This window comes from Dipodomys merriami, unplaced genomic scaffold (assembly GCF_024711535.1).
Source record: "Dipodomys merriami isolate MVZ:Mamm:240054 unplaced genomic scaffold, mDipMer1.0.p SCAF_25, whole genome shotgun sequence".
Taxonomy (NCBI): domain Eukaryota; kingdom Metazoa; phylum Chordata; class Mammalia; order Rodentia; family Heteromyidae; genus Dipodomys; species Dipodomys merriami.
The window spans coordinates 25,788,731-25,816,214 of NW_027203937.1; the positions used below are offsets into that span (position 1 = coordinate 25,788,731).

A 27,484-nucleotide genomic window follows, 5' to 3' on the forward strand; every position below is an offset into this window, starting at 1 on the left:
ATCAGGCCCTGACCAACTTTGCACTTGTTACTTGCAAATTAGGATCTTTAGTACAGTCACTGAATAGGAAACTCTGAATTAGCAAGTTTTGGGTTTGCTAAATAAAACTATTCCATCCAAACAATTCTGTGTAATTTTTGGAAAACCAGTATTTCAGTCACCAACAGTCAAAAACTAAGAATTCCATGATTCTGGAGCCTGATGGAAATTTGTGAGTATGTTTTTTCTAGGAGGATTGAAAGGAGTTATATTGGACCTTTCACAGTCCAGAGAAGCTCATGGTCACCTTGGTTTAACATGTGAGAAATCAAGAGGCTCTTTCCCTGTGATGAAGAGGGAGACCATGACATTTGGTTAGATCCAGTTTTAATTTTTTACAACTTGGCTTTCAGAAACAAGACAACTGGATAAATAAGAATGCATTGAAGTATGTGTGAACATTTAGAAAAATATCCAGCTGTAAGTCGGGGCCAGCCTGGGACCACTAAAGATCTCGGGCAATGCTGTGTCCCATTCCCCTTGTCAGTACTTCTTTTCACTTCTCAGCTACTAACCACCCCAGAGAGATCAGTCTTTGTGGGTTAGGACCAAGAATTTTCCAGCCCCAAATTATTTTACTAGTTGTTGTTTTGCTTTTTTATAGTACTGGGAATGTGAACTCAGCCTGAGTGCTCTACTCCTTGAGCCTTGCATGCCCTAGTCCCACCCCCAATTATGAGTGAATAAAGCCCTCCTGTGTTCTCTGTGCCTTATTGCTGCCTCCCCTCATAGACAGTACACAGTTTCCAGCCTCCAATATGAGACTTAAGAAGCCTGCTTAGAGTCCAAACTAATGAACCGGGGTATGCCAAGTCCCACTTCTGTGTGATCCCAGCACCTAGAAGACCAAGGCAGGAAGATGGCCAGCCTCAGCTAAGTGAGACCCTAGGTTAATCCTACCCCTTCCCCCAATAAAAATTTCTAACTTGTGGAAATGAATAAGCAGTAATAGTTTTTCTTGTTGCTCACTGTATTATGGTGGTTTCCCCTGGGAAATGGGTTCTCATCAAGCTTTCAGTGACATCCTCTTAATTTTAAAATCACCTTGAGTTACTAAAGTGATCTAATCTTAAATTGAGATCAAATGTTAAATTCAGCCTCTTCAAAGTTCCATGACTGCCTCCTCTTCTCCCCCGCCCCCCAGCTTGCCACCTGTGCTATCCCCCACTGGGAGCAGGGAGGAGAATGTGTGGTCAGAATGCTCTTCCTGCAACACTTGTGATGGCAGAAAGTGGTAGGAAAGATGGAATGACATCTCTTCCTGAACTGTTGCCTGTTGGTAGAGGTGAGGCCACACTGTCTTCTTGCTTGAATCTTGTAAACTTGAAAGCAGTTCTACAGATCCTGTTGCAAGAGACTCAACTCCAACACTGAGATTCTTGTGAAATTTGACTACATCTTTTGCCAACCTCTTTGAAACAGAAACTGCACCTTCACAAGGGGCATCTCATGCCCCTTATTTACAGAGTAACTCGTGTTGCTGTCTCCATGGCAATGGCTTCCATTAGTCCTGTGCAACCATACTTGGAACTGCAGCTATTGAGGGTAATCTCAGCAAATTATCTGCATTTCTGGAAGATTTAGAGTTTACAGAAAATAGGAACACTTGCCCCTTTTCTCATTGTGTCCTCCCTCTCACACCTTGCTTCTCTTCACTCCTATTCTGCCTCCCTTTTTTCTAGCTGTCTGTGAAAAGCTCAGCCAGTGGTGCTAAGTTCTCCTGCCTGTTAGGCATCATGCAAATAGTTCATGAGGAATGCTTTGCAAAATGACAGTCATGGAATTTTGGCTATAATAATATCAGTAGCTAGCTTTAGAAGTTTCCAGAGACACTGGTGACCAGGATTGGTGCTTCCCTAGCCCCCAATTTTCAGGGCTCAGATTCACCTCTCTAGGGTAAGCAGAGTAATGGTTTCCCACAGATGACCATGGCTTAAATCCTGCATCTTGTGAATGTCTGTCTTACGTGGCACAGAGACTGCTGATGAGGTTAAGGATATTGGCATGGAAGATTTTGCTGATTCTGGGAAAATTATTCTGATAAGATTGAGGAGAGGGCTGGGAAGGTGGCTCAGTGGTAGAGTGCTTGCCTTGCATGCATGAGGCATGCATGAGGCCCTGGGTTCCATTCCTCAGCACCACATAAGCAAAAAGAAAAAAAGCTGGAAGTGGTGCTGTGGCTCAAGTGGTAGAGCACTAGCCTTGAGCTGAAGAGCTGAGGGACAGTGCCCAGGCCCAGAGTTCAGGCCCCATGACCAGACCCCCCCCCAAAAAAAACAAAGTGAGGAGAGCTGTTTTAAAAGTAGAGAACCTTCCACTACAGAGAACCAGAGAGACAGTACTTGAGGACAAACCTGCTATTGCTGGCTTTGAAGAGGGGGCTATACACCACCTTAGAAGCTAAGAAGCAAAGAAGTAGATGCTGCTGTAGAGTGTCCAGGAAGGAACACAGTTCCACTGACCCCAGGGTCCCCAGATGGCTGCTGCAGAACCTAATGTCACATAGGGACAAGGACATAAGGCTGTCTTCTTTGCTACTTTCCTTTTGTTGGCCAGAAGGGAAAGTCTTCTGAATAGAAGCTTTCTGGCAGCTATTTCCTTACATCGCCTCACCTACAAGGTGGGGGGGGGGGTCCCTTGACCCCCTTGCTAAGCAGCCTAACTCAGTATTTGCCATGGCTTCCTTGACAGGAACTGGATCTGGAGAACAAGAAGTGAGAGTCAAAGAGCCGCATCTAGTCACGTTTTCCCCCACTGCATATAGAATTGACTGTCCATCTACTCTAGATGTGGATTTCAGCTAAGTGTTATGCAAAGCGCTTCCTTCTGTTTTGGTGACTATAATAAAGGAGAGCAGGATAATCAGGAGAGTGAGCTGTTTTTATCTCCTTTACCACTGCCCCTTTGGCACTAATACAGAGCCTGGCATATGGTGGGTACTCAACATTTTGTTGTTGGATGAGATAATGTTCAGCTTCCTCTCCAAATAGTTATTCAAGCTTTCCTCGCCTTCGAGCCAAGGCCAATGACCCGATGTTTCTCCTGTACAGCACTCCTCTTTGCTTCCCTCCTTCCCTTCCTCTGCCCATGGCCCAGAATGCCTTTCCTCCCCCCTCTGGTTTCCTGAGTAACTTTATACCATCTTTGAGAGCCAGTCCCCACACCATCTCTCCAAGCCAAGCTCTGCATCTGGGATTCTGCAATACTCTAATATTGGGCTGTGTCTGTACTGTTGCTTAATTTAGCTATGTCTCCTCCCTCCTTAGACTGCAATGCCTTCAGGGCAGGGACACTCTGCCAATGTGACACCCCAAGCACATGTCAAAGCTCAGGTGCTGAGCAGGCTCTTAGCACATACGTAACTGATCTATAAAGATGAAGAGTGTTCCTGGTGATTTGTTGAGGGTGAATAGAGAACTGCTCTGTATGTGACCATATTTGTATACTGGACATACTACTAGGTATTGTTTCTGACTGACCTCCCATCTTCTTACACCCCCATTTCTTCATCCATTAAGTGAGAAACACAGTAACAAGAGTTCAGTGAAGATGAAATGAACTAATTTGGGTAGACTGCCCAAATCTGATGCCTACCAGTCTGCTGACCTGAATATACAGGTGGTAGCCTCATTATTACAGTATCTAAAAATCTTACTATATCATTGCTCTGCTATAAAGTGTGAGAGAAAGTATCCTTTAGAGCCAATGTGTTAAAGGCTTGGTTCCCACAAGGGTACTATTGGCAGGGAGTATAACCATCTTTGGCTGGGGAAAAAAGAGATGGTGCACTCTTAAAAAAGGAATGTGGGACTCCAGTCTCCCAATTTCACTTCCCAGCCATGAGGTGAGCAGCTTGGCCTCCACCATGATGTGCTGACCTCCAGTTTCCAAGCAACAAGATCATGGGCTAAAACTTCACACACTGTGAGTCAAAGCAAACTTTTTCTCTAATGATCTCTGGTGTTTTTGTTACAGTGACAGAAAGCTGAATAACATGGGCTCAGGACTACATTTAAATCCAAGAAAAAGACTCAAATATCCGATTTGTTCTTTCAGGAGTGAAGTACTCTCCTAAGATTAACTTTTTCCATCCAGAAAATAGTTAAGATTTCTGAACTATTTTGATACTTTAAAAAAAAGGGTGTGTGTGTGTGCTCAGATGTCTGGAAATCTTGATTTTATGGAAGAAATCTTTTTTTTTCCAATACAGGTCATTTCTATTTTATTTTACTGGCTGAGTTTTATATTTTATTCAGAGTCAAAAGGAAAAAAAGCCCAAGAACTACGAAAGAGTAGTTGAAGTGATTTATGCCTGATTTTTAAATGCAGCATATGTGTTTATACCTAATTTAAAACTCAAAGAAAGCATGCTTATACAGTGTGTGCAACTTGAAAATTTAATAACGCTGGATGGAAACAATTTCTGGCACCTAAAAAAATATCCTTTGAGGGAGGACATCCAGTTCAGTGTGCTCAGTGTTGGTTATTGCAGCCATATTTCACTTTCTCCATGTGGCTCATACTGCTCTAAAGGTGCTGTGAATGATTTTGCAGATTTCATTTACAATGCTGGCTCTACCATTACCTAAGTATATTTTCTGCAAGTTAACCCATGTTCCAGTAGTGTGCCTTCAAAGTTGCTAATACAGGCACACTGTCAATGCCACTGGTCTCTATGAGAATAACCACTCCATGTTGTTGTTTCTCATAGAAATTTAATCTCAGAGGGGACATAAGAAGTAGTCTGACCTTGATTCCAGATATGCCTCAAAAGGAACACTCATTTTCCTTCCTTTTGAGGGTGTTGGTGGTGGCCCTGAGGCTAGTTTGGGGTACATGGGAGAACACTTGGTTTGTTGTCACACCTCCATGATTCACCTGATCACCCAATAAAACTAGCTGTGCAACTTGTACAGGAAACTGAGTCTTCAAGGTCCTTGAGAAACAGAAGAGTTCCTTCCCTAGAGAATGAGGGCAGGAAATGATGGGTGTAGGAGCTGAGGGAATGACTGAGGGATGGATGTGGGTAGTAAGAAGTTGGGGTGAGCAGCACAGCTGGTCCCAGGCAGTTGCTTCTGCCCACCAGGAGAACTGCATGAAAAAGTCAGGGGCTGTTTCTGCCAGGATAATGTTTGCAAAGCAGGTCCACACCCCCCCTCCCCCACCCTGCAATCGTATCAAGAGGAGCCTCCATCTTATTCTTCCTCTTCTCCTTTAGACAATTCTCAGTTTGACATAGAACAAAATATATCATCTGTCCACTATAGAGGCAAAGTGGCCAACAGTATGGGCCTACTGGGCCCCACCCTCCTGTTGTGCTGCATAGAGCAGGGAGTGCATGGATTACAGGTGGGGGCAACAAGACAAACACATGACATCTCATTTTGTCAAGCCAAAGTGAAAATTTACTGGGGAGGGAACACAGAGAAAGCCTGGCCAGCCCACAGCTAGGGGACACACCTGAAGAAATAAATTAGCCACTTCTATTGCACATCTACCCCACTGCATGGGTCTGGATCTAAATCTCCTTTCCAACCAGAAGCTCAGTGGGGGGATCCCTGGGCATTATCTCCTGGGCCAGGCTCCTCTCCAGGTCCTCTAGGTCCTGGCGCACTGCCTCCATGATGTCGCCGTCTTCATACTCCATGGGGACGTCCTTGGGCAGCAGGCCTTCCTCAGGTTGACTGCCAACGAAAGCTGGCTTGCACACGTACACCAGGCTGTGGCTGGGGAGAGAAAGGCTGTGTCTTGACCAGGGGGAAAAGGAGGTCTCCAGGCTCTGTACCAGCCTCCAGCCTCACCTGCACAGCACTTCCTCATATGGCTCAACAAGGCTCTCCTCCTGCAAATGTCTTACTAAAGATGAATTGGAACATTGTCCTCCAGCAGAGCAACCCACTCCAACTGTAGCCTTGGCTTGCTGGAACTGCCTTTACTGGCTTGGTAGCACCGGGAGAGCCCCAAGACTCTGGGGCTTGAGGCTTTAGAGCCATATGGTGTCCTGTCAGCTGCCTGCCCATCTGGACTCCTGACAGGAAGCCTGACAATAAGGCACACTCTAAACCCCCACATCAGCTGCACTTTTGGGGTCCCTGGGTATCTTACAAGAGGGAATTCCATCTGCCCAGACACCCTGGATTCTGCTAGGACATAAGATTGAATACTGCTGGCACAACCAAAAAGATCCAGAAATGGAGCTGTAGTTCTGGTTCTCTCTCTCTCTCTCTCTCTCTGCACCCAGGGGGACAGCAGGAGAGCCCTCACCTGTGTGGCTGGCAGAGAAGGCCACTAGCACATGGGCATCGGTCCAAAGCTCCATCAGGCTCCAGCTCCCAAGTGATGAGGTCAAGCAGCCGGCTGGCAGGGTCATGGCAGAGTTCGCCCTCCATGGGCAGGGGTGTGCACACAGGGAACAGCAGGCCTGGAAGCAATCAGGGAAATGGGTACAGCCTCCTCCAACCTCCTTAGCAGGCCAAGGTAAGATTATGATCCAGGAAGAGGAAAGAGAGGACTGAAAGGGTATTATGTACATAGGACGGAATGGCCTGTGAGGACTGGAGCAGCTAGGGAGCTATTCTACCAACAAGTGAGCTGGCTTTTGAGGGCCAGTTCAACCAGAGAAATTAGGAGTGGAAAAAAAAAGACACTCAAGCTGAGCAAAGGCCGGAGGTCAACATAATAGAAAAAATTGGAATGGAACTGGGGTGGGGTACAGGAAAAGATGGGGGCAGATGATCTTGCCTGTGAGAGACATAGTAGCTACTGCAAGTCCCAGAGGGAATAAAGGCCCGAAGGTCACCCTTCAGGAAATGCATTGAGGCAGCACATGATGGAACTGGGAAGGGAACTAAAGAGAGCTTCTGGACATCCTGGTGGGAGCAGAGAGGCCTGTGCACACCTTGCCTAGGAAGCTGGGGGTAAAGGGGTGAATCACAGGAAGAAGGGCCTGGGCTCAGGCTACAGTCAGGCCTGGCTAGCAAGTGGATGCTTGAACCCTTCATCTGGGACATTCCTTCTGCCCTGAGCGTATGCAGCCTTAAAGAATGGAACTTGCTTAGGTATCAACAGGGAAAAACAGTAAAAAGACAGTCTGGCAGAGTTGTGGGTCTGGGCCCTGAGCATTTTAGGAGCCTATGGGGAGCTGACAGGCTGTGGTCCAGCAGGCAAGTCTATTGGAGCTTGGGACAGGCTTCCCTGTACCCATGCAGGGTCCCACCTACCTTTCTGGAAAGCACAGCACAGCCCAGGCTGGCAGTCCCTCTGGTTGTCGCAGATGGTCCCATTGCCACCTTTGATGGCCTTTCTGGTGCAGTGACCCCACACACACAGCTGGTTTCCACAGCACTCACTGTCCCGGGTACAGAGCTGGGGAGAGGTGGGGAGAAACAAGGGGGTGCCGCTCGTGGACCCAGGCACTCAGCCAGCTCAGCCTGGAGATGTGCATGCAGGTGGGCTCACCTGCTCCCCCTCCCATGCTGTGGTCCAAGATAGCGGGGCATTAGTGGGAACTAAAGGGCCAACATAGGAGCATGGCTATTGGAATAGGAAATGTCAAAACACTCAGACTCTGTGAAAGATGCCTGGATATCTTTGGGATTCACCCTTAGGCCCAGCTCAGGGAGGAAGGGCAGCTCAGGGCCCAGATGTAGGCAACAGCATGATTTAATTAAGTTGTTGAGATCAGACCAAGATAGCCTAGGATGGGGATGGCACACAAGTGGTAAGGACCAGGAACCACAAAGGAAATGAAATGGCAGTTACAGATCAATATGGAGTCCCTGTGGCTCCACCCAGTGGTTTGGAAATGGGCTGAAAGGTATATTAGCTAAGACACCCCAGATAGATCCAAGCAGGATAATAGGAACCTCTTTATTTTCCTTATTGTGTTACCATTATAAGGAAAAATGACAAGAAAATCTGATCCCAAAGGCCTTCTGGGTAGAAGAAAGGGTCCCTTTGCCTTGGCTCAGTTCCTCAGTAAAACCTCCACTGAGGGAATGCTCCCTTCTCCTGCTTCTCCCTCTGCCCAATTACAAAACAGATTGGGAGAAAGATCTGGAGGGTGGGCTGCAGATCCTGGAGAAGGGAAGAGACAGGCAGCCCTTGTTCCTGCCTGGGGGCTGCAGATTTGTCTACTGCATATTTGTGTCTACTAGGACAGGTGTCCCAGGACAAGGACCTGGTGTTGGGCTTCATCTCTGGGCCACCCACAAGGCAGACAGTGTGACCAGAGACTGTGATTCAGTGGCAGTGTAGCATGTCTGCAGGTGGCTGCCTGGCATCCTAGGCTGAGATGGCTCCCTAGTCAATCAGGAGTTGGTCTCTTTAGGGGCATGCCTATAATGGAAGGGCTCTTCCAGGAGCCTGGCTATGAACCCCTGAGACCTCTGGCCTTCTTTCCGATTCCCTTGGTGGTACTGCTCTGGAGACACCCCTGGCATTCTCACCGTCTGCTGGTCCCGGCATGGCTGGCAGGTATACTGGAAGCTGGAGAACTGGCAGTATCTGCTAGACCCACAGTCCTCGTCAATGATGCACTCCTGGGGAGGAGAGGAAGGGCAGCTTTGTCAGTGAACTGCAGAACTGGAAGAGCCAAGCCTGGTTTTATCCCAGTCTTGGATGAGGCACAGACCCAGGAAGTTCAGTAAAGGCCTGCAGATCTCAGTCCTCCTTGAGCCCAGCCTGGCTGGCATTCACATTTGCCTCACTCAGAGAGGCAGTACTGTTTTCTCAAACTCCCTCAGATGGAGCCTCGATGGTCCCATGCCTGCCCAAATCACATGATCATGGCCTGTGTGAAGTCTCCCCCCACACTCAGGGTGGGGGGGGGAGCATAGGGACCTGAGATACTCTTATAGGGAGCAGATGGGTTTAATAAAAGGCATTAATGCATTCCAGGCTCTGCATGACTGCACGGGAAGGGCCAGAGACCAGGCCCAGGGGGCTCTGCTACCTGGGAAGACAGATGTTGCCCCACTGGCCACCATCCTGGAGGCCACAGGCTGTAGAATGCCCTTTGACAGCGCCCTGGGGCTAGTGCTCCTGCCGAGAGGTTAAGGTAGCTGCCAGCTTCTAAGGGAATGTTAGGTGGCTGGGGTCTAGCCCTCCCAGACAGGTCCCTTTCTTACATTGTTGGTTCCATTTGGCAGGGGAGGGAGGTCCATCAGACCTGCTGTTAGGCTCAGGAGTAGGCCGCTTCTTGGCGGGGGAAGGAGGAGTATTGGGCAGCAATGACAGGACAACCATGAATCAGCTATGTCCAGGGAGTGAGCACTGTGCTGAACTTGACATCTTTAACCAGCTAGGACCAGCCTTCCCTCTGCTGCCACCTGGGAATGGAAGCCTGGCAAGGCCACAGGGTCCCCTGAGAGAATAAGGTTAGATCAGGGTAGAGGGACAGTTCCTACCATGGATTCAAGTAGAGGGGCTCAGTCAGGGCTCCTGATGTGGTAGCCAGAGATGGCAAAGGCCCCCCAGAGGCCTGGTGTTGCCAGGCCCCAGCACGCCTTCTAGAAAAGGGTCTTCATGGACAGTGTGACCTTCTACTCTGTCTCAGGACATCCTCCATCCTGAAAATGGGTGGAGCCCAACTTCGAAAAGCATGGGTAGGCAGGCCTAGACTACAATGCTCAGGGTTGTCCCCACCCCTGCTGTGCCAGTGGCTACAGACAGGGTCTCTAGAGCTCTGAGTTTGTGTGGGCAAGGGACCAGCAGAGAGGCCCTAGCCAGGTAGCTAAGGGCAATGGGCACTCTCACTAGGAAGCATCAGGCACCCTGGATCCAGGTCTGGCTGCCCCCTAGTCAACCCTGCAGGATCTGAGAAGATGGGTGTTAGCCTGGCTTTGACCCCAAGGCACTCATGGTTGCTTGGTAGAAATCACCACCACACACCAGGCTCTAGGTCCAGCAGGGGCTTCAGACTGACTCTCAGAGTAACAAAACAATTTTACTCTTCACTGTGATTTCTTTAAAAAAAAAACAAAAACAGAATGTCAAAGGTGATCCCTTTGCTGACATTCTACATACGACCTAAATTACTCTCCAGAGCCTCTCCCCACAATCCTGCTCATCCTGGCCTAGCAGCTGCTGCAGGGCCCTCCTTAAAGCAGCCCATGCATACATACATACACACACACATATATATATATATACATATATATATACATACATAATATATATATATATATGCACACACATGTGCTAGGATCCTTTGCGTAATGATCCTTCCCAACTCTCCATTGTTAATTCCTCCACTCCGTGCCTGCAAAGCAGCAGTGACATCATTTGCCTCTTTTTTTTTTTTTCAAAGAATGGAAAAAATATGGGGCATAGAAGCTTTTCAAAGGCCCTTTAAAAATATAATACAGGAAATACAGGAAAGCTAACATGTTTTTGATACTTCCAAGAGCTCTGGGAGGTTAGTTCCATCTGACATTCCATTCAGAATACTCAGTGTTTTTGTTATAAGACAGCCTAACAGCTCATCTGCAGAGGACAGGCAGCGGTCCTTAGCAGGCCCTAGCAGAGGATATACAGCCAACCTTCTCAGAAGTCACTAGCATCACTTTTGAAACCCAGGGCCTCATGCATGCTAGGTGCTTACTCCACCACTAAGCCACAATTCCAGCCCATTGCTTTTTTTTTTTTTTTGTAAAGATACCATACAGAGGGTTACAGTTACATGAGTGAGGTAATGAATACACTTCCTCTTGAACACTGTTACCCCCTCCATTGTTTTCCCCCTTTCATCCCCTCCCTCCCTCCCTTCCCCAGGTTCTTTTTTTTTTTTTTTTGATTGTAATTAAGTGATTACATAATTTCCGGAAATTCACAGTATTGTGGAATAATGATGCTCATTTAAAGTCACAAGTTCATTCTAACTTTCCTGGAGCAAATTGTCTATCACAGTCTGTAATATATAACGGTGCTCACATGTTATATACCATATATGTGATCAGCAGCATGGGGATATTTAGTAGTGGTTCAACCAGATGAGTGGGAGTTCTTTGTTTCTTAAGTCCTGTTTGTTTTGTCATATCACCTAACATTTTGGATTTAGCATCCACTTATCAGGGAGACCATGTACCGTTTGTCTCTTCGTTCTTGGCTTACCTCGCTCAACATGATTCCTTCTAGCTCCATCCATTTCCTTGCAAATGCCATTATTTTGTCATTTCTAATGGCTGCATAATATTCCATTGTGTATAGATACCACAATTTTTGGATCCATTCATCTGTGGTGGGGCATCTAGGTTGTTTCCATATCCTAGCTATTGCGAACAGTGCTGCAATAAACATGGAGGTGCACGTGTCCTTGTATATTGGTTCCTGTTGTTCAGGGTAGATGCCTAGAAGTGGTATGACTGGGTCATAAGGGAGGTCAATCTTTAGCTTTCTAAGGACCCTCCAGACTGCTTTCCAAAGTGGTTGTATAAGTGTACATTCCCACCAGCAGTGTAATAGGGTTCCTCTTTCTCCACATCCCCTCCAGCATTTGTCGTTGGCTGATTTGTGGATGTGAGACATTCTGACTGGGGTAAGGTGGTATCTTTATTTGCATTTCCTTCACCACCAGGGATGATGAACATTTCCTCATGTGTTTCTTTGCCATTTTTATTTCTTCATTTGAGAAGTCCCTCTTTAGTTCCCTTGCCCATTTAGTAATTGGTTTGTTAGGTTTGGGAGAGATTAGTTTCTTGAGTTCCCTGTATATACAGGATGTTAACCCCTTGTCTGATATATTGCTGGTAAATATTTTTTCCCAATTAGTTGGTTGTCTTTCTAGCTTGGTTGCGATAGCTTTATCTGTGCAGAAGCTTTTTATTTTAAGGTAGTCCCATTTGTCGAGTCTCTCTCCAACTTGTTGTGACCCTGGGACTCTGTTCAGGAAGTTCCTTCCTGTGCCTATTAGTTCAAGTGTCTATCCTACTCTGTCCTGCAGTATTTTCAGAGATTCAGGTTTAATGTTAAGGTCTTTAATCCATTTTGAGTTGATGTTGGTGCATAGTGATAGGCTGGGGTCCACTTTTAGTTTTCTGCATGTGGCTGCCCAGTTTTCCCAGCACCAGCGGTTGAAGAGGCTGTGTTTCTTCCATTGTATGTCTTTCAGCCCATTGCTTTTGAAAGAACATGATCAGACTAGAGACCCTGATACTCCCAGCAACCCAGACCTTGAATCCTGGAGAGCTCTGGAGAGCTACATGACCTTAGGCTGCTGATTAAACCTCTATTGAGAAGCTAGGCACTGGTGGGTTATGTCTATAATCTTAGCTACTTAGGAGGCTAAGATCTGAGGATTGTGGTTCAAAGCCAGCCCAGAAAAGTCCGTGAGACTCCTATCTCCAATTATCTACCCCCAAAAGCCAGAACTGGCACGTTGGCTCAAAATGGTAGAGCACTAGGCTTGAGCATAAAAACTAAGGGGCAGCACCCAGGTCCTGAGTTCAAGTCCCAGGACCAGCACAAAGAAGAAAGAAGGAAGAAGGAAGCAAGAAGCAAGAAGCAGCAGCAGCATGGACCACAGCAAGAGCTATGTGTAAGGCTCTGTATTGTTGTGCTCTCTGCATAGTGGCCATAGCAACAGGCAGCCTGGCACCTGCTCTTCCTTTCCTCCAAGGCCTAATTCCTGGCATGTCCCACCTGGGGCCAGGGTGTAGGCAGAAAACGGCAGGTCTGAACAATAGGAACCTAATGCTTCCTCTAGCAACTCTTGAGTCTCTGTGTCACCACCGGGGCTAAACATCTAGTCCTGACTCGTATCTATAGGGCATCAACCAGTGGGCAGCAGCCTGTGTGCTCCCAGGAGGCACAGTCCTGGTGTGAAGCAGTCCCTGGATGCAAGCAGACCAGGCTGTCCCTATGCTAAGGTTGTTCATATGAGCTCTCTTCAGAGGACCCCTTAGTGGTAGCATTATTAGCTAGTTAAGGAAGAGATCCAGTTCTCCATCCTTAGCAGAACTGAGCAGGTGAAGGGGATAATGTGGGCCAGTGACTCCCCTAGCACAGCCAGGCCCAGAGCCTGGTTTTGCTTCTTTTCATTCATACCAGTTTTTCTTTGTTGTGCTCTTCATTTAGGTCAACGCACAAAGGGAGGCCAATTGGATCCAGGCTGGGAAGAGGCCTGGGATAAGAGAGAGAGGTCTTGGGAAGAGGGGTGGCAGGGTCTGGGGTAAGACTCAGCTGCTTCCCCCATTACAGACCCCTACAGATCTCCTGCCTCTCAAACTCTTGGACTGATGGAGAACTTCAGAATCTAAACAGAGCACTCACACTGAGGGCAGAGCACAGCAGGATGGATGAGCTGCCCCACGTCAGAGGCTGCCATGGTCATCCATCGCCTCCCAACATGCACTGCATGCCACCAGGAGGCACAGATATGGTAATTCCATTTACCTCACAGATGTGGAGACTGAGACTTAAGGCCAAGGATCTACCTGAGTCAGGTAAAGACAGGCTCTTCCTACTTCCTGGAAAGATCATGGATTTCCTTACCCTTTAACCTTGCTCAGTCACCTAGGCCAGGGCTCTGAGCCACACATCCCCAGAGACAAAAGACCAATGGCATGTCCTCTAGAGTCTGGGTCTCAATGTCACTATGCTGCATAGTGACTTTTATGGCTGGCTCTAAAGAGTCCCAGCCATCTGCTTGCCTGACAGACAGCCCAGAAGCTAGTCATTGGGACTGCAGCCATGGGCACATGGCCTCTTCGTTGTTCTGGGAAGGAGCTATATTTAGCAGGCTCAGCAGGCAGCAGGGCTGTGGACTGGGAGTGCAACTTGGCCCTAGCAGGGATGCTGGGCTGGAGCCCTGCCCTGGTGCTTCCACTCTATTCTGAGATAGTGGAAAATGGTGAAGAAGCCACTCCACATCTTTGATTTTCCACTTCATAGTATATCCAAGGTCAGGCTCCCAGGAGTGGAAGGCCAAAGTTCAGCAGAGAAGAGAGATCAACAGCCTTGTCCTCCCAAAGTTTTCCAAGGCATCTGTGTAGAGTCAGTGGCATATGATATCCACTGACTAATCTCTATTTTGCAGATGGGGAATTGGATCCTCAGAGCCCAAGATCATCAGAGAAAGAAAAATCAGATGAGACACATCTTAGTGAGCAACTGTGTGCGCTCCCTCACTCCACTTGTACCCTAGGGCCTCAAAATGCCCTGTTCAGGATGTGTGTCAAAATTCCTGTGCTGAAGTCCTAACTCTAACACTTTAGAGTAGGATTTTACTTGGGAGATAGGGTCACTGCTGTCCTTGTAGGAGAAGGAACTTTAGACCCATACTCATACAGAGGGAAAAAGAAACAGAAAGGAAAGAGCCCTGGAATGTCTTCTTCCCCACAGCCCTCAGAGGGAAGCAACTTGCCAGTACTACCAGATCTGTGACACCCTAGATTTCAGTTAAGTGACCCAATTCATGCTACTGTATCCTAGCCACCACTAATATACGCCTGGAGCTGCAGAGGCTCATGGGTGGCCTCGCAAAGGGTCCAGCAACCTGCCAAGTTTCAGTTTGAGTCAATGGATCTCATTCTAGCAATGAATACTTTCTCTCTCAGCTCTCCCCATCACTCCATCTCAACTTCTTGCTTCCCTCTCAGAGCCCTCTGGTAGGGACAAAGACCAGCTATAGGAGAATAACCACACACAACTGCAGGAGGACCCAGGACTGGCCCAGGTATACAAACAAGTAGGCAAAAGCCAAGAAAGTATAAGCACAAAATCAGTGCTAGGGCTGGGCACTAGTGGCTCACATCTGTAATCAGCTATTCAGGAAGCTGAGGTCTGAGGATCATAATTCAAAGCCAGCCCAAGCAGGAAAGTCTATTGAGACTCTGATCTCCAAATAATTCACAGAAAAGGCTGGAAGTAGCACTGTAGCTCAGTGATAAAGCACTAGCCTTGATCAAAAGAAGCTCAGGGACAGGGCCCAGGCCCTGAGTTCAAGCCCCAGGACTGGCAAAACAACAACAACAACAAGCACAATACTAGAAGCCACATCTTACCCATCCCATAGTCTCATCTTCATACTGTCTTATCTTACAAAGAATGTGGAGAAGTCCTGATTTACCACAAGGAAACGGAGGCCATGGGATAAAGCCACTCTCCAAGGTCAGAGGTAAATCCAAGGCTGCACTTGACCCCCAACCTGGGAATCTGTGGAGATAAGGGTGGACATTGGATCCTCCAAACTGGCCCTACTGCAAGTGACTGGGTGGCCAGGAGTTCCCTAGGAAGAGCACTAGGCAGCTTTCCCTTCTAGAGATTTCCAGGTCAGATCTTCTTCATTCTTAGAGATCCTTTAATGACCCTTGAGCCATGCCAAGAGGCTATTAATGCACATCTGTCTCAAACACAGAACTCAATGGGAAGCCTACAGCCTTTCCTGGAGGCTGTGTTGAAAACTGACTGGCAATGCAGGATCGGACCATTGGGCAACCCCAACAAGGGTCTGGCATGTGTTGCAGAGCCCTCCCTGTGGAAAAATCTGAGTAGGAGGCAGGAGTTGATGCCAGCGCCAGCCAGTGTTTGCAAGAGCCTACATTGCCTGGACCTGCTGCCACCAGCTCCTTCTCTCCCAAGTCTCAGAGTCCATGGAACAGGTGCCCAGCCCTGTTCTCCAAGCTGGGCTTGACACCCTGAGGTAGCACACGCTGCTTCCAACCCACAGCAGCCTGGTACCGTGAAGTCATCTTGGAGTTTTCTCCTCCTACTCTTCCTTCAGCTCCCAATGTGGTGGCTCCCCTACAGCCTCTTCTCCCTGGGCCCACAGGTTGAAAGAATAGAAGGGTTGTCCACGGAGCAGCCTGCTCCCTTCCTGAGGGGCCTTATTCTGCTGCCAGGCCACAGGTGACCAGCCCACACCACATGTGCACACAGCTGCCCAGCACATTGTTGGAGATCGAGTGCTAGGCACCTTCTCTTGAAAACATACGCATGCCTGTATGTGCCTGGCTGGAAGTCTTTGGGTCTGCACAGCTCCTGACCCCATTCCAAGGGCATGCAGGTGGAACCCCTGAGCCGGCCCTGAACTCAGCCTTGCCAAAGCACAGTGGCACACACTTGATGTTCCCCAGGCAGAAGGCCAGGACACCGACATCAGTTCAGGTGTAAACCTCATCTGACACCTCACGGTAGCACCCCTTGATCTCCCTGTGTGAGGAAAGAGCCTGCCCTCTCTACCTCCCCCCATGTTACATACATTGTCCCTTACCCTGGGAGCCACAGGTAGGATGGCCAGATGTCACCAAGAAAAACACAAGAGGGTCAGTGACATTTGAATTGAAGATAAGCAACAAATAATATGTTAGCACATATTCGTGCACAGGACAGACTTAATACTAAATATTAGTTTGGCATTACATAGTATTTGACATGCCAAGTGGATGGATAGGGTAAGCGCCTATACGGACAGGGTAAGCAGATGTCTGGGAGAGACAGGGGAGTGGCCTTGGGCAGAAGGAAGAAGGCTAGTGGCCACAGAAGGAGCCACTTGATCTTAGGCCACCACTCACCATGGAAAAGCTGACTTCTCAAATGAGGAAGCTGAGCAGGGCTGCCCACCTCAGTACCCCTGATTCTGGCCTGGATTTAAAGGCTGTGGTGCAGGAACAGGATTGAACTAAAGACCTCCACTTAAACCACATCTCAATCCTTTTGCTTTTGGTTTGTTTTCCAGACCAAGTGGTGAGCTCCTGCAAGGGCCAGTCTCAGACATTGATCCTCCTATCTCTACCTCTCAAGTAGATGGGATGACATGTGGGTACCTTCATGCCCAGCTGGTCCTCTAGTGCTGTAGGATGGGAACAACCATTATAGTCACAGCAGACCATGCTGACACTGCACTTCTTATGAGCTGTGTCTGAGCTGCTTTACCTTCCTAACACCAATGTGTGGAACCCCCAGAACAATCCATCCACTGTGACTATTCCCTCCTGGGTAAAAAAATAGAGACACAGAGAGGCTTAGTGAGTTGCCCAATGACACACAGATACTGAGAGATAGAACTGGGATATGAAGCCACCAGTTGGCTCTTAAACCTAGATTAGCCAGCAGATAGAGGTCAGAGGACAAGATGCCCTGGGCTGAGTGCCCCTGTGAGACTCTGATCTTCAATTAACAACCAGAAAACCAGACGTGGTGCTGTGGCTCAAGTGGTAGAGTGCTAGACTTGAGCTGAAGAGTTCAGGGATAGCGCCTAGGCTGAGTTCAAGCCCCACTATCGAAAAAATGAAGGAGGAGGAAGAAGAGGAGGAGGGGAAGGGGAGGAAGTGGTGAGCTGGTTAAAGCACATATTGGAACTCAGGCCCCTCCCTCCTCCCTCTCTGATTTCCATCTATCATTAGGCGAACAGCTTTGCTCCAGGACACGATCCCACTGTGATGCTCTGCCTCAGCCCAAGGGAGCCAGCTGACCACAGTTCAAACCTCTGAAACCATGAACCCAAATAAACCTTTCCTGATTATCACAGGGACAGAAAGCTAACTCTCAGAGAAAAGCACAAGTCGTAAGAGTGACCAACCCATAACCTCCCCCAGCCACTCAGGTCTCCTCTCACCCACTGGGGGTGAACCTCACTGCTGCTGTCCTCCTGAACCCTCAGGGAGCCCTATCCACGCTCCTCTGGGTGAGCAGAGCAGTGGCACAGGTGGTCTAGACCTAACCAGACAAAGCCCTTCTCAGCTCTTGTTTCTACTCAGGACCCTCAGCCCTGCCATACTGGGGGGGATGGGGGATGTTCCCAGGCAAATGCAAAGTCACATGGATGACCCCACGAGAGATGTTCCAGCAATAGGCAGAGAGTTAAGATCTTCCCAGGAACCGAATCTGATCCTGGGTTCCTGAGAAGATGCTAAGGACCAGAGAAAAACTCACAGCCTCAGTCTTGTTTACCTTAGTCTCCTGAGTGGCCTATCCTGGGCCCAGCTTCTGCTTGGAGTTGGAAGTTTGGGAGAAGGGCTCTGGGGATTTGAAGTTCTCTCTTAAGCTCAAACATGAGAGGCTTTCCTGGCAGGCATTGAAGAACTTTGCTGCCCTCACAGATAGTCCCTCCTCCCCCTCCAGGTCACACCTCAAAAGCTCCTGGGCAGCCACCAGTCACCTTCTGCCTCCACCAGCTACTTGCTGCCCCAGTGAGCATCCTAAAACACAGCCCTTAGCTATGCACATCCCCAACGGGCCCTGGAGGAGGCTGAAGGCTAGGCTAATTCAATCAACACATAATTAGAGGAGACAGCTGCCTTCCAGGCCCTGGGAACGGTCGGTCGGTTGGCACTGCATCTTTTGATGCTGGCATAATCAAATAATGTGACAAAGAGAGAGCATGAGAGTAAGTGGGAAAATAAGTGCGTCCTCCGGTGACCAGGGAGTAGGGACCTCGGAGTGTCTGCTCTGATTGCATCAGGCAGGGCCCATGAAGTACCCCTGCAATGATTTCTTCTCCCTTGGCTTTGATGCTCATCCAGTAACCTGAAGATAACCAGTTTTGTCTTCCAGAATCTTTACACCAAATAGACGATGACCTAGATAGGATCTAACTTTCCTGCCACAGGAAAGAAGTGCTTCTCACCCCCTGTAAGCTGCTAATGTTGCTTTTGGAAGGGAAGGCTAGATAAAATGGGGTCTTGCTAGGTAGCCTGGGCTGGCCTCCAAGTCACAATTCTGCCTCAGCCTTTCTCGGGTGTTGGGATGAAAGTTGTGTACCAACACAGTTGGATTATAACCTGACATTAATGAGATCTGAATCTAGTTAGAAAAGGACTGAGAGGGCTGGGAGTGTGGCTTAGTGGTAGAGTGCTTGCCTAGCATGTATGAAGCCCTGAGTTTGATTCCTCAGTACCACACACACAGAAAAAGCTGGAAGTGGCACTGTGGCTCAAATGGTAGAGTGCTAGCCTTGAGCAAAAGAAGCTCAGGGACAGCATCCAGGCGCAGAGTGCAAGCCCCAGGACTGGCCAAAAAAACAAAAGGACTGAGAATGTCCAGAACCTGAATCTGCAGGGCTCTAGGAAGTTCACCACGGCTGTGAGCCCCTCAGTATGCCCTTCTATCTTCTCCACTCTCACCAGGCGGTATGTGCAATCCAAACTCTGCCTGGACTATAGAGATTTTAGGTTCAGTTCCTAACTCGTTGTCTCACCCAATTTTCTGACTATGATCTGGATTTTCATCCATGCTTTTAGTATCTCTGATCTCCCCTACCTGCTGATTCACATTTAAGGAACAGCACAATATCTCTTCCAAATAGAAGCCTTCCCTGATCTGACTCCCTGCACCAGGCAGCAGAGTAGCTCTCCTTGGTCTTCTCCAGGACTTCAGTCTCTGCCCTAGGCAAAGTTAGATAAAAAGACAGAGGAGTAAGTTTGAACTCAAACAACCAATAGGTGTTTATATGCCTTGCTAAGACACAGTGGTATTCTGAAAAGGTTTAAATATGTTTGCTATGGGTCCCTTTGACAGCTATATGAAGCCTATGAACTCCTCCTTAGCACAGCACATTTAGATGGGCAAAGAAACTCACCCAAGATTGCAAGAGTAGATGACTGCATTAAATTAGCTATGGAAATGTTCTGAGATCTGGTGTATTATGCATTTATATAATGGATAGGAAGATCTAGTGGTAAGTCAACTATCTTAATTTCTTAGTAGTGATAGGCACAAATGCAATTTCGAGATGTGCTACAACTTTTAAGAGAACACAAATATATTTGTGATTGGTATTGCTGCAAAGATATAGCTAATGATACTGTGATTGGTGGGTGGGGTACATTTAAGATAAAAGGAGATTTAGTGTTGGTTAATGTTATTAGAAATAAAGATGCAAAATTCATTTCCACAGCCTCTGAGCAGATCAGAGAGGCAATTATGATGTACACTCAAGGTTAAGAACCACTTTTTCAGGGCTGCCAATCTATCACCCTCCTTTCAAAACACATTCCAAGACTGGCACCAGTGGCTCATGCCTATAATCCTAGCTATTTGGGAAATAAATATTAAATGGACCACAGTTCCAGGCCAGTCAATGCCAAAAGTTCTCCAGATCCCAAGTCAACAAATAGCTGTGTACAGTGTACAGCTGTGCACAGAAATGCTTATCATTTCAACTACACAGGAGACTGAGATCAGAAGGATCATGGTTCTAAGCTAGCTTGTGCCAAAAAATGTGCAAGACACTATTCTTAACAGATAAATGCTGGGGATAGTAGTACGTGGTACCCAGCTATGGTGGGATACATAAATAGGAGGATCATGGTCCAGGCCAACCCAGACAAAAAAAAAATAAAAAATAAAAAACAAGACCCTATCTCAAAAATAACCAGAGCAAACAGCTGGAGGCATGGCTCAGCAGTAAAGCACCTATCTGGCAAGCAGATAGCCCTGAGTTTAAAGACCCTCTACTACCAAGAAAAAACAAACAAACATCCCAAAGAGTTCCCTCAACTTCTTTTTAAACTGAGCAAACAAAATTAAAAGGTGGGAAAAGATGAAAACAATTTAAAGCAACACAGAACAAAACAAAGTTGTTTTCCTCTGTATAGGAAAAGCTTCAGGGAGGGGACACATCCAGGCATTCACCAGGGCCTCTTCGGAGCTTCCAAATCACTCAGATTATTTTTATTTCTTGCCATAGCAATTTCTCTTCCTCTCCCCCTAATGCTACCCACAAAGTTCTTCCACAGCAAGGACCAAAAGAGGGAACCTGAAATTTTCTAACTTTTCAAGTTGAGCCATTTATGTTAATGAAGGTTTTGATGGTGGGAAGATAACAACAACAACTATGCTTTGCCCTCATTTTGCTCATCAAGACCCACGTGGCTCTCTTCATCTTCTTTGCCCAACCCAGAATACAGGGATATTCAGCTCAAAGGTGAAGACTTCGTGCATGGATGGTGGGCACCCCCAGAGATTTGCCCAGACACCCCCCTAGTGCTTATTCTACTTAGTGAGCCAGTAAGGGGCTGACAGGAGGCCAGGAAAACCGTGTGGGACATAGCCACACAGTGTCTGGCACATAGTAGGTATGTTTCTCTTCCTTCGATTGCCAAGTTTTAGAGCTGCTGCAGCTGTGCTGAGTGAACTGCAGTCCTTGGACTTGGCTACTCTGCTGAAGGAAACACATCCTCCCTGGCCAAGGAGGTTCCCAGAGATGCATCAAGAGATGCAGGACTCTGGGAGCAATGGGGGCAAAACAGACCTGTGGTGGGACCTGTGCAGGTGTAGCTAATCCTGCCCTGCTGCCTGCCTGGCTTGGGAAGGATGAGTCTTCTGGCCTCTGTCCACCTTGGTCCCTGGGACTCTCTAGCTGGGACACAGCCCTTCTCCATTTCTGAGCCTGTGTGTTCTTGTATCCTAACCACTACTCGCGCTGCCTCTGGTATCTGCCGCCTCATCTCAGAGGCTCTCAACTAGGAGTCTATGGAAAATTCTGGCTGTTTTCCCTGTGGCTGAATTTTCCATTCACATCATTGAAATGAGTCAGTCAAGTGGCCAGTGTCTTCAGACAGACGCATGCCACGTACTTAAAGTGCTCCTCGGGGTTGGTGGAGAATGCTCCTCTGCAGTGGCAGCACCAAGTCTGATGTCGTCAATTATAAGCCCAGAGAGGGTGAGAGAGTGCATGGGTTCCTAACCATCCTCTTCTGATGTCCTTTCCCATGAGCCCAAGGCCCTCATCATCCCTGGGAAGACTCCTGTGTGTATCTTCCCTGGTTGTCCTTTTGTGATTCTGCTCTTCTGCTTCAGCCATGGCGGAGTTGGGGAGGGGGGGAGCGAGGGTGGGGCATGCTGCTCAATAACCATCAGCATAAATGATACAACTTACAACCCAGGGAGAAGGTTTGGAAAACTCTTCAAAGATCACCCTAAGCTATGGCTGTGAGCTTCCATGACCTTTCCTACCCTAAAGATACCAATTGGTTGAAATAAATAATAACCCCCGCCCTCCTGGAGCTCAGAGTCTTCTAGAAAATTCTCTCTTCACATTATGAATTTCTGTTCCCCTCATCCACACCCACACCCACACAAAGCCCCAGGCTATGAAAAAGCTTTTCCCTCAGCATGAGGCAGCCCATCTTCTCTACTAATAATCCTCTGAGTCATGGACAAACTAGGGCACCTACGCCTGCTTCCTGGGAGAGGAAATTCCTGGTCCACAGTGTACATCCTCCCATTTCTGTTTTCTTATCTATAAAATGGGAGGTTTGCTCTTCAAGAGGGCTGGAACGTGGGTTTCAAATACAGTCTTTACCAGTTCACTGTCAGTTCATTATTTAATAATACTTTGTGGGCTCAAGTGCTGAGACTATCTGGGTTCATAAGGAAATAACTCTTGAAGATCAATTAGCAATGTCTGCTAGAGGTGTGGAGGTCGGGTGGCAGTAGGTGGGTGCCATGTGTTTTCATTTTGTAGGGAGGGAACTTCAGTGAACCCTGTGAATTCTGCAATTATAATTGCGTAACTCCATGAAACATTTCATTTTCTTTGGCACAAGGCCTGACTCCATACACACATATGTTTGGTCTAGCTCCTTGGCCACTGCCACCTTTCAGAAACTTTCTCAATTACTGCATTTGAAGCCACAACAACCTGACAACAAAGTAAACAGCTCTGATGATTTATCACACTCATATTCAGTAAACAACTGTGTTCTACCCCACCGGGTCCAGGAAATCAATTCAGCATAATTTACACTCAGGATAATTTACACTTACTCAACATCTCTGAAATACCAGATACTATTTCCCATGCATTGCATCCCCCGTCCCTGCTCACTCAAGTGTTGCTGTGTAGCCCAGGCTGAACTCCTGATCCTCCCACTCCAGCCTCCACAGCATTGGGATTATAGGTATGCACCACCATATTTGAGCCAGCTCATTATCTCCGGATTCTAAAACACCCTTCTTAGGCTGTCATGGCATCTTCCTGCAGAGTAGGACTCAGGACTCAGAGGGATGCCCAACACTGTCTAGAGTAGGGGTTTGAACCTATGGCAATTAGAATTCCAAATTCTACTGCACTGTGCACCCCGAAACACACCAAAGTATCTTGTTATAAATGAACCATAGGTCTAGACAGAACAATGATATCTGGACAAGTCTTTAAATGGCTGGCTCTCCATCTATCATGTCCATCCAATGGTCTGTTGGGATGGGACCAGACTGGAGGCTTCTTTCCTGCTCATTTTGTAGAGCAGCCTGGCTTGTCCTGCTGGAGCAGACTGCACATCCCCTGGAAGCATCAAGTATCACCCCAGCATTCCTTACCCTCTCTGTCTCAGTTTCCCTCCTCTGACCCTGAAGCTAACCCTGGAGAAGAGGACAGAACTCAACTGGCACCTCTCAGGATGCCCTTCCTACTGCTGGTGTGATTCAAACACCATCACCTCCACAAGATCACCTTGGGTGCTAGGGCCTCTAGGGCCTGGAGTTTCTGACAGAGAAGTGGAAGACACTAGAAGCCTTGAGGGAATCCTGGAGAAGGAAGCCATCCAGGACTGCTATGTGGAAAGCCCACAGTGGATCCTGTACCTGAATCTGAAGTGCATCCCCAGCCTGAGGACACCAGGCCTGGAGGGTCTTCAGCATATTGTTAAAGGCCTCTGAGCAGTGGCCTGGTTTATACCTCCAGAACACACTTGAGCCTGGGCTGCCCCACTGCAGAGGCATCTCTGAAACCAGATGGGAAGGTGCTGTTCACCCAAGGGAGAAGAGATCAGGACTCTCCCACTGCTCTGAGACCACAGGAATTAGATGTTCTTCATCAACCTAATGTGACTTCAAGTCCAATCACTGTTGATTATCCAGCCAGTCAACTGGCACCAAGTAAAGGCAGGCTGCTCCACTTCTAAATAAAAGTTTCCAGATTTTCAGGCCTGTGGCCAGATGTCTGCAGGGCACAAGCTTTGTAGCCACAACCCAAAGGAAACTCAGGCCTCAAGATTTAACAGGACTAGGCAAAGCCCAAGCCTGTCTCTGCCATCTTAACCACATGCCCCTATTCCCCCCCACCCCCTGCCCCTGAGATTGTCTGGCAACTCGTTATCTTATGAAGCGTAAGCTTGCTTGGGAAGGCCCTGCAGACACAGGACAAGCCCTACCTCAGCATGGGTATCTCACTCCTTGGCTGGCTCACAGAGCTTTTCCTGATCCAGCTTCTGTTGAAGACGTCCTTTTATTCTTTTATACCAGCTGATTCAAAATCCGTAGGAGCCTCACTGACATAGGCTATAGAATTACTTATATTTAATAAATTATTTATTTGTGTGCTGTTACTGAGGCTTGAACTCAGGCCCTCACAATCTTATAGCTTTTTTCATTCACAGTGGTGCTCTACCACTTGAGCCCACACCTCTAATTCCAGCTTTTTGGTGGTTAATTGGGGCTATGAGTCTCATGGACTTTCCCTCCCTGGCTGACTTCAAACTCTGATCCTTAATCTCAAGTCCCCTAAGTAGCTAGTGTTATAATCATGAGCCACCAGCACCTGGCTAATAAATACCTTTTTGAATGATGAATGACATAATATCCCAGGTTATAGTTCAAAAAGAAATACCCCCACCTATACAGTGCCCTTTCACCTCATCTATATTTGGGGGGAACTTACTTACTCATTTCTCAGAATAGTAGTTCTTCAACTTCCTCTATCATTTTTTTCTATTAGGTTAAGGCATGAAGGCTTTATATTTGTTTAAAGACAACTCAAAACATGAATCTAGAAACATAAATGTACCACGTTGTTTATGTGATGCGGGGGAAACACCGTGGAACTGGAAATCCACACAGACTGAGCCATCATCCTTTACGCAGCAGGTGTGTTTTCTTCTACAGAACCCCCCAGGTACCCAGCCACCTAGCACCTCAGCCTCAAACCTGTCAGTATCTGATGACCAGCAGCCACTCCTCTTGTCCTGCATGTTGACTTGCCCTTCCGGCCTTCCTTCTGTTTTCATTCCCAATACTGCCCCAGACATGTGACCACCCCCCCCCCAACTAGATGAGTCAATCCAGTGGTTAGGAGCATGTAACTCCAGGCCAGGCATCTACTCAGAGGTGGAGGCAGAGACACAGAAGGGAATGAAACCCAGGGCAACAGGACCAGGGGAGAGGGACAGTGCGGGCCCTGGACACAGTGCAAGCTTCCAACACAATTCCTTTTTTGCGTACATTGCTAGGAACTATAGCAGAAGCCAATTGCAGCCTGGTTTTAATTACTTTTCAATATTAATGATCTCCATACAAAGGAGCTTTTGTAAACCTTGCCCTTGCCGATTCTCACTGAGGCTTCTGAATGGGAGATTATCAGCTCCATTTGGTAGACAAACTCACATTACCCTAAGGGAAAAGTCTGTTAGGATTATGTCAGGTCTTGACCTCAGGTCTGCCTTATGGTGCCTTGCTCAAAATTCTCCATTCTGTCTCAAGACAGACTGAGGGAAGAGCTGCATTTCCCTGGACTTAGCCAGCCTAACAGGACTGCTGGAGGTAGATCCTCCTAGGAACTGTCTATCTCTCAAGGAGGCCTCTGTCTTCCTCTAGAACAACTGTTAAAATGACGTCCAGGAGATGGAGGTTATGTGAGGTACTCTCTGACCTACCATTGTCCTGATGGCAGCAGCAGCAGTATTAAGGGAAGGGAAGCTTCAGACCACACCTGTCTTTCCTCTGTGATATACGACCCAAGCTGAGGGCAGGGAAAAACCAAGGCCTGAGCAGATCCTTGATTCATCTTCCTCTGTGTAAACACTCACCGCTGTAAGGTCCACTCCTGGATGGCGAGCAGACTCCACCCTCCTCGCAGCAAAGTCTCCACCCAGTACCTGCGTTACCTAGGCAACTGGGACACCTGGAAGAGGTCACATCTGAATTTGATGTGGCCACACCTTTCCCCGCCCATACCCTACATAAGGCCTAGCCCAGGCCCAGACGCGCTCTTGCTCTCTTGCTCCTCTCTTTTTTCTCTCTCTGTTCGTCTCTTGCTCTTGCTGCTCTTTTCTTGCTCTCTTGCTCTCTCTCTTTCCCAGCCACGTGGAGTGCCACCCTTGCCTGGTCCAAGCAGGTCTACTGAATAAACCTACCCCTTACCTGAATACCACGTGCGTGGTGCAGTTGCTGTTCTTACTCGGCCACCTCTTTTTAAAAACCTAACATAAATGGTGCCGTGACTCGGATAAAGGCTTAAAGTCAGGATAGCTGGGATTTCTCTGTTTTTTTTTTTCCCTCGTTTTTCTTTTTTCTTTTTTTTTGTTCTTCCCTTTTTGCTCTGAGGAATACCCGCAGTTCTGACGGCCTTTTGCGAACCAGTCTGTCTGCGGCGGAATCAACGCATCGATACCATTGCTGCCTTCACATCCACGTCCACACTTAATCACGCCTGAGCCGTGAAACCCCTTTGAAATGTCTCCCGCGCTCCCTGGAAAGCCAGAGAGCCTCATTTTTATGCCATTCTCAGAAGCACAGTTTTTGCTACTGCAATGGTAAATGGTCAGAAGTTTAATTTCAGGCTCTTTGCTCTCTCTGCCATTCATGGGCAACTTTCTACCCTTTTTTTCTACAACTTTTTGGCTTGTGCCTTGAAGAGTGCGACGCAGGCTGGGTCCCAGGGACCCCCCTCTAGGTTCCCTCTCAAAGGCTAGCCAATGTAGGCTTAATCTATTCAGGCTTTCTTTGCATTCTTTCAGAAATTCGCCATCTTGAATCCGCCATCTTGGCCACGTGGTGGGTTAAGGGTTTGGCCCCATCTGACCCTTAACCTTCCACTAAGTTTACTACTCCATCTATTCTAAGGTGCCTTGCTAACAAGTTGCTGTTTTCACAGGCCCTAGTAACTGAGGCCCAACCATCTGATGTGCTTTGTTAGCAAAGATGTCTAAATGTTGTCAAAATTTTAGGTTTTGAGTTTTGCCTTTTTTGTTTTGTGTTGTGTATTCTACTACTGACTACATGGTTCTAAAATACTGGGCATATCTGTGCTAAAATTCTCATCACATCTAATGAGTTTTGTCATTTCAGAATATTTGTTGGCAATTCTTGATAAGAACCAGGTAAGCTCTACTTATTCTACTTGATCTCCTTGTTGCTTTAATTGAAAATAATAAAGGGCTTTTGTGGCAAAGATTTCAGTTCAAAGCCAGCTTGGGCTAAAAAAATCCCTAAGACTCCGTCTCCCAGCTAAACTCTGCAAGTGGTACTATAACTCAGTGTGGCAGAGTGCTAGCCTTGAGCAGAAGTGCTCAGGGACAGTGCCCAGGCCTTGAGTTCAAACCTCCTTGAATACTAGTGGTACTATAACTCAAAGTGGTTCAGTGCTAGCCTTGAGCGGAAGCGCTCAGGAACAGTGCCCAGGCCTTGAGTTCAAATCTTGAATACCAACTGGGACAAGCCATCCCAGCAACGAGCACCTAGACTCAGCCAGTCTAGGGAACAAGGGAACGTGGAAAGGAGTAAGAGGAGA

The 27,484-nt window shown here is 47.7% G+C and overlaps 1 protein-coding gene across 1 annotated transcript in view; it reads right to left on the bottom strand.

Moving 5' to 3' along the window:
- Positions 1-4,734: 4,734 nt before the first annotated feature.
- The window catches only part of Dkk3 (dickkopf WNT signaling pathway inhibitor 3), a 35,328-nt gene continuing 12,578 nt past the window's right edge, over positions 4,735-27,484 (bottom strand). The window contains exons 4-7 of the mRNA XM_070035324.1: positions 8,487-8,579; positions 7,260-7,404; positions 6,304-6,460; positions 4,735-5,765 (exon numbers count right to left, since the gene is read on the bottom strand). Coding sequence (XP_069891425.1) covers positions 5,558-5,765; positions 6,304-6,460; positions 7,260-7,404; positions 8,487-8,579 — 603 coding nt within the window. The 3' untranslated portion in view covers positions 4,735-5,557. The remainder of the gene's footprint in view (positions 5,766-6,303; positions 6,461-7,259; positions 7,405-8,486; positions 8,580-27,484) is intronic.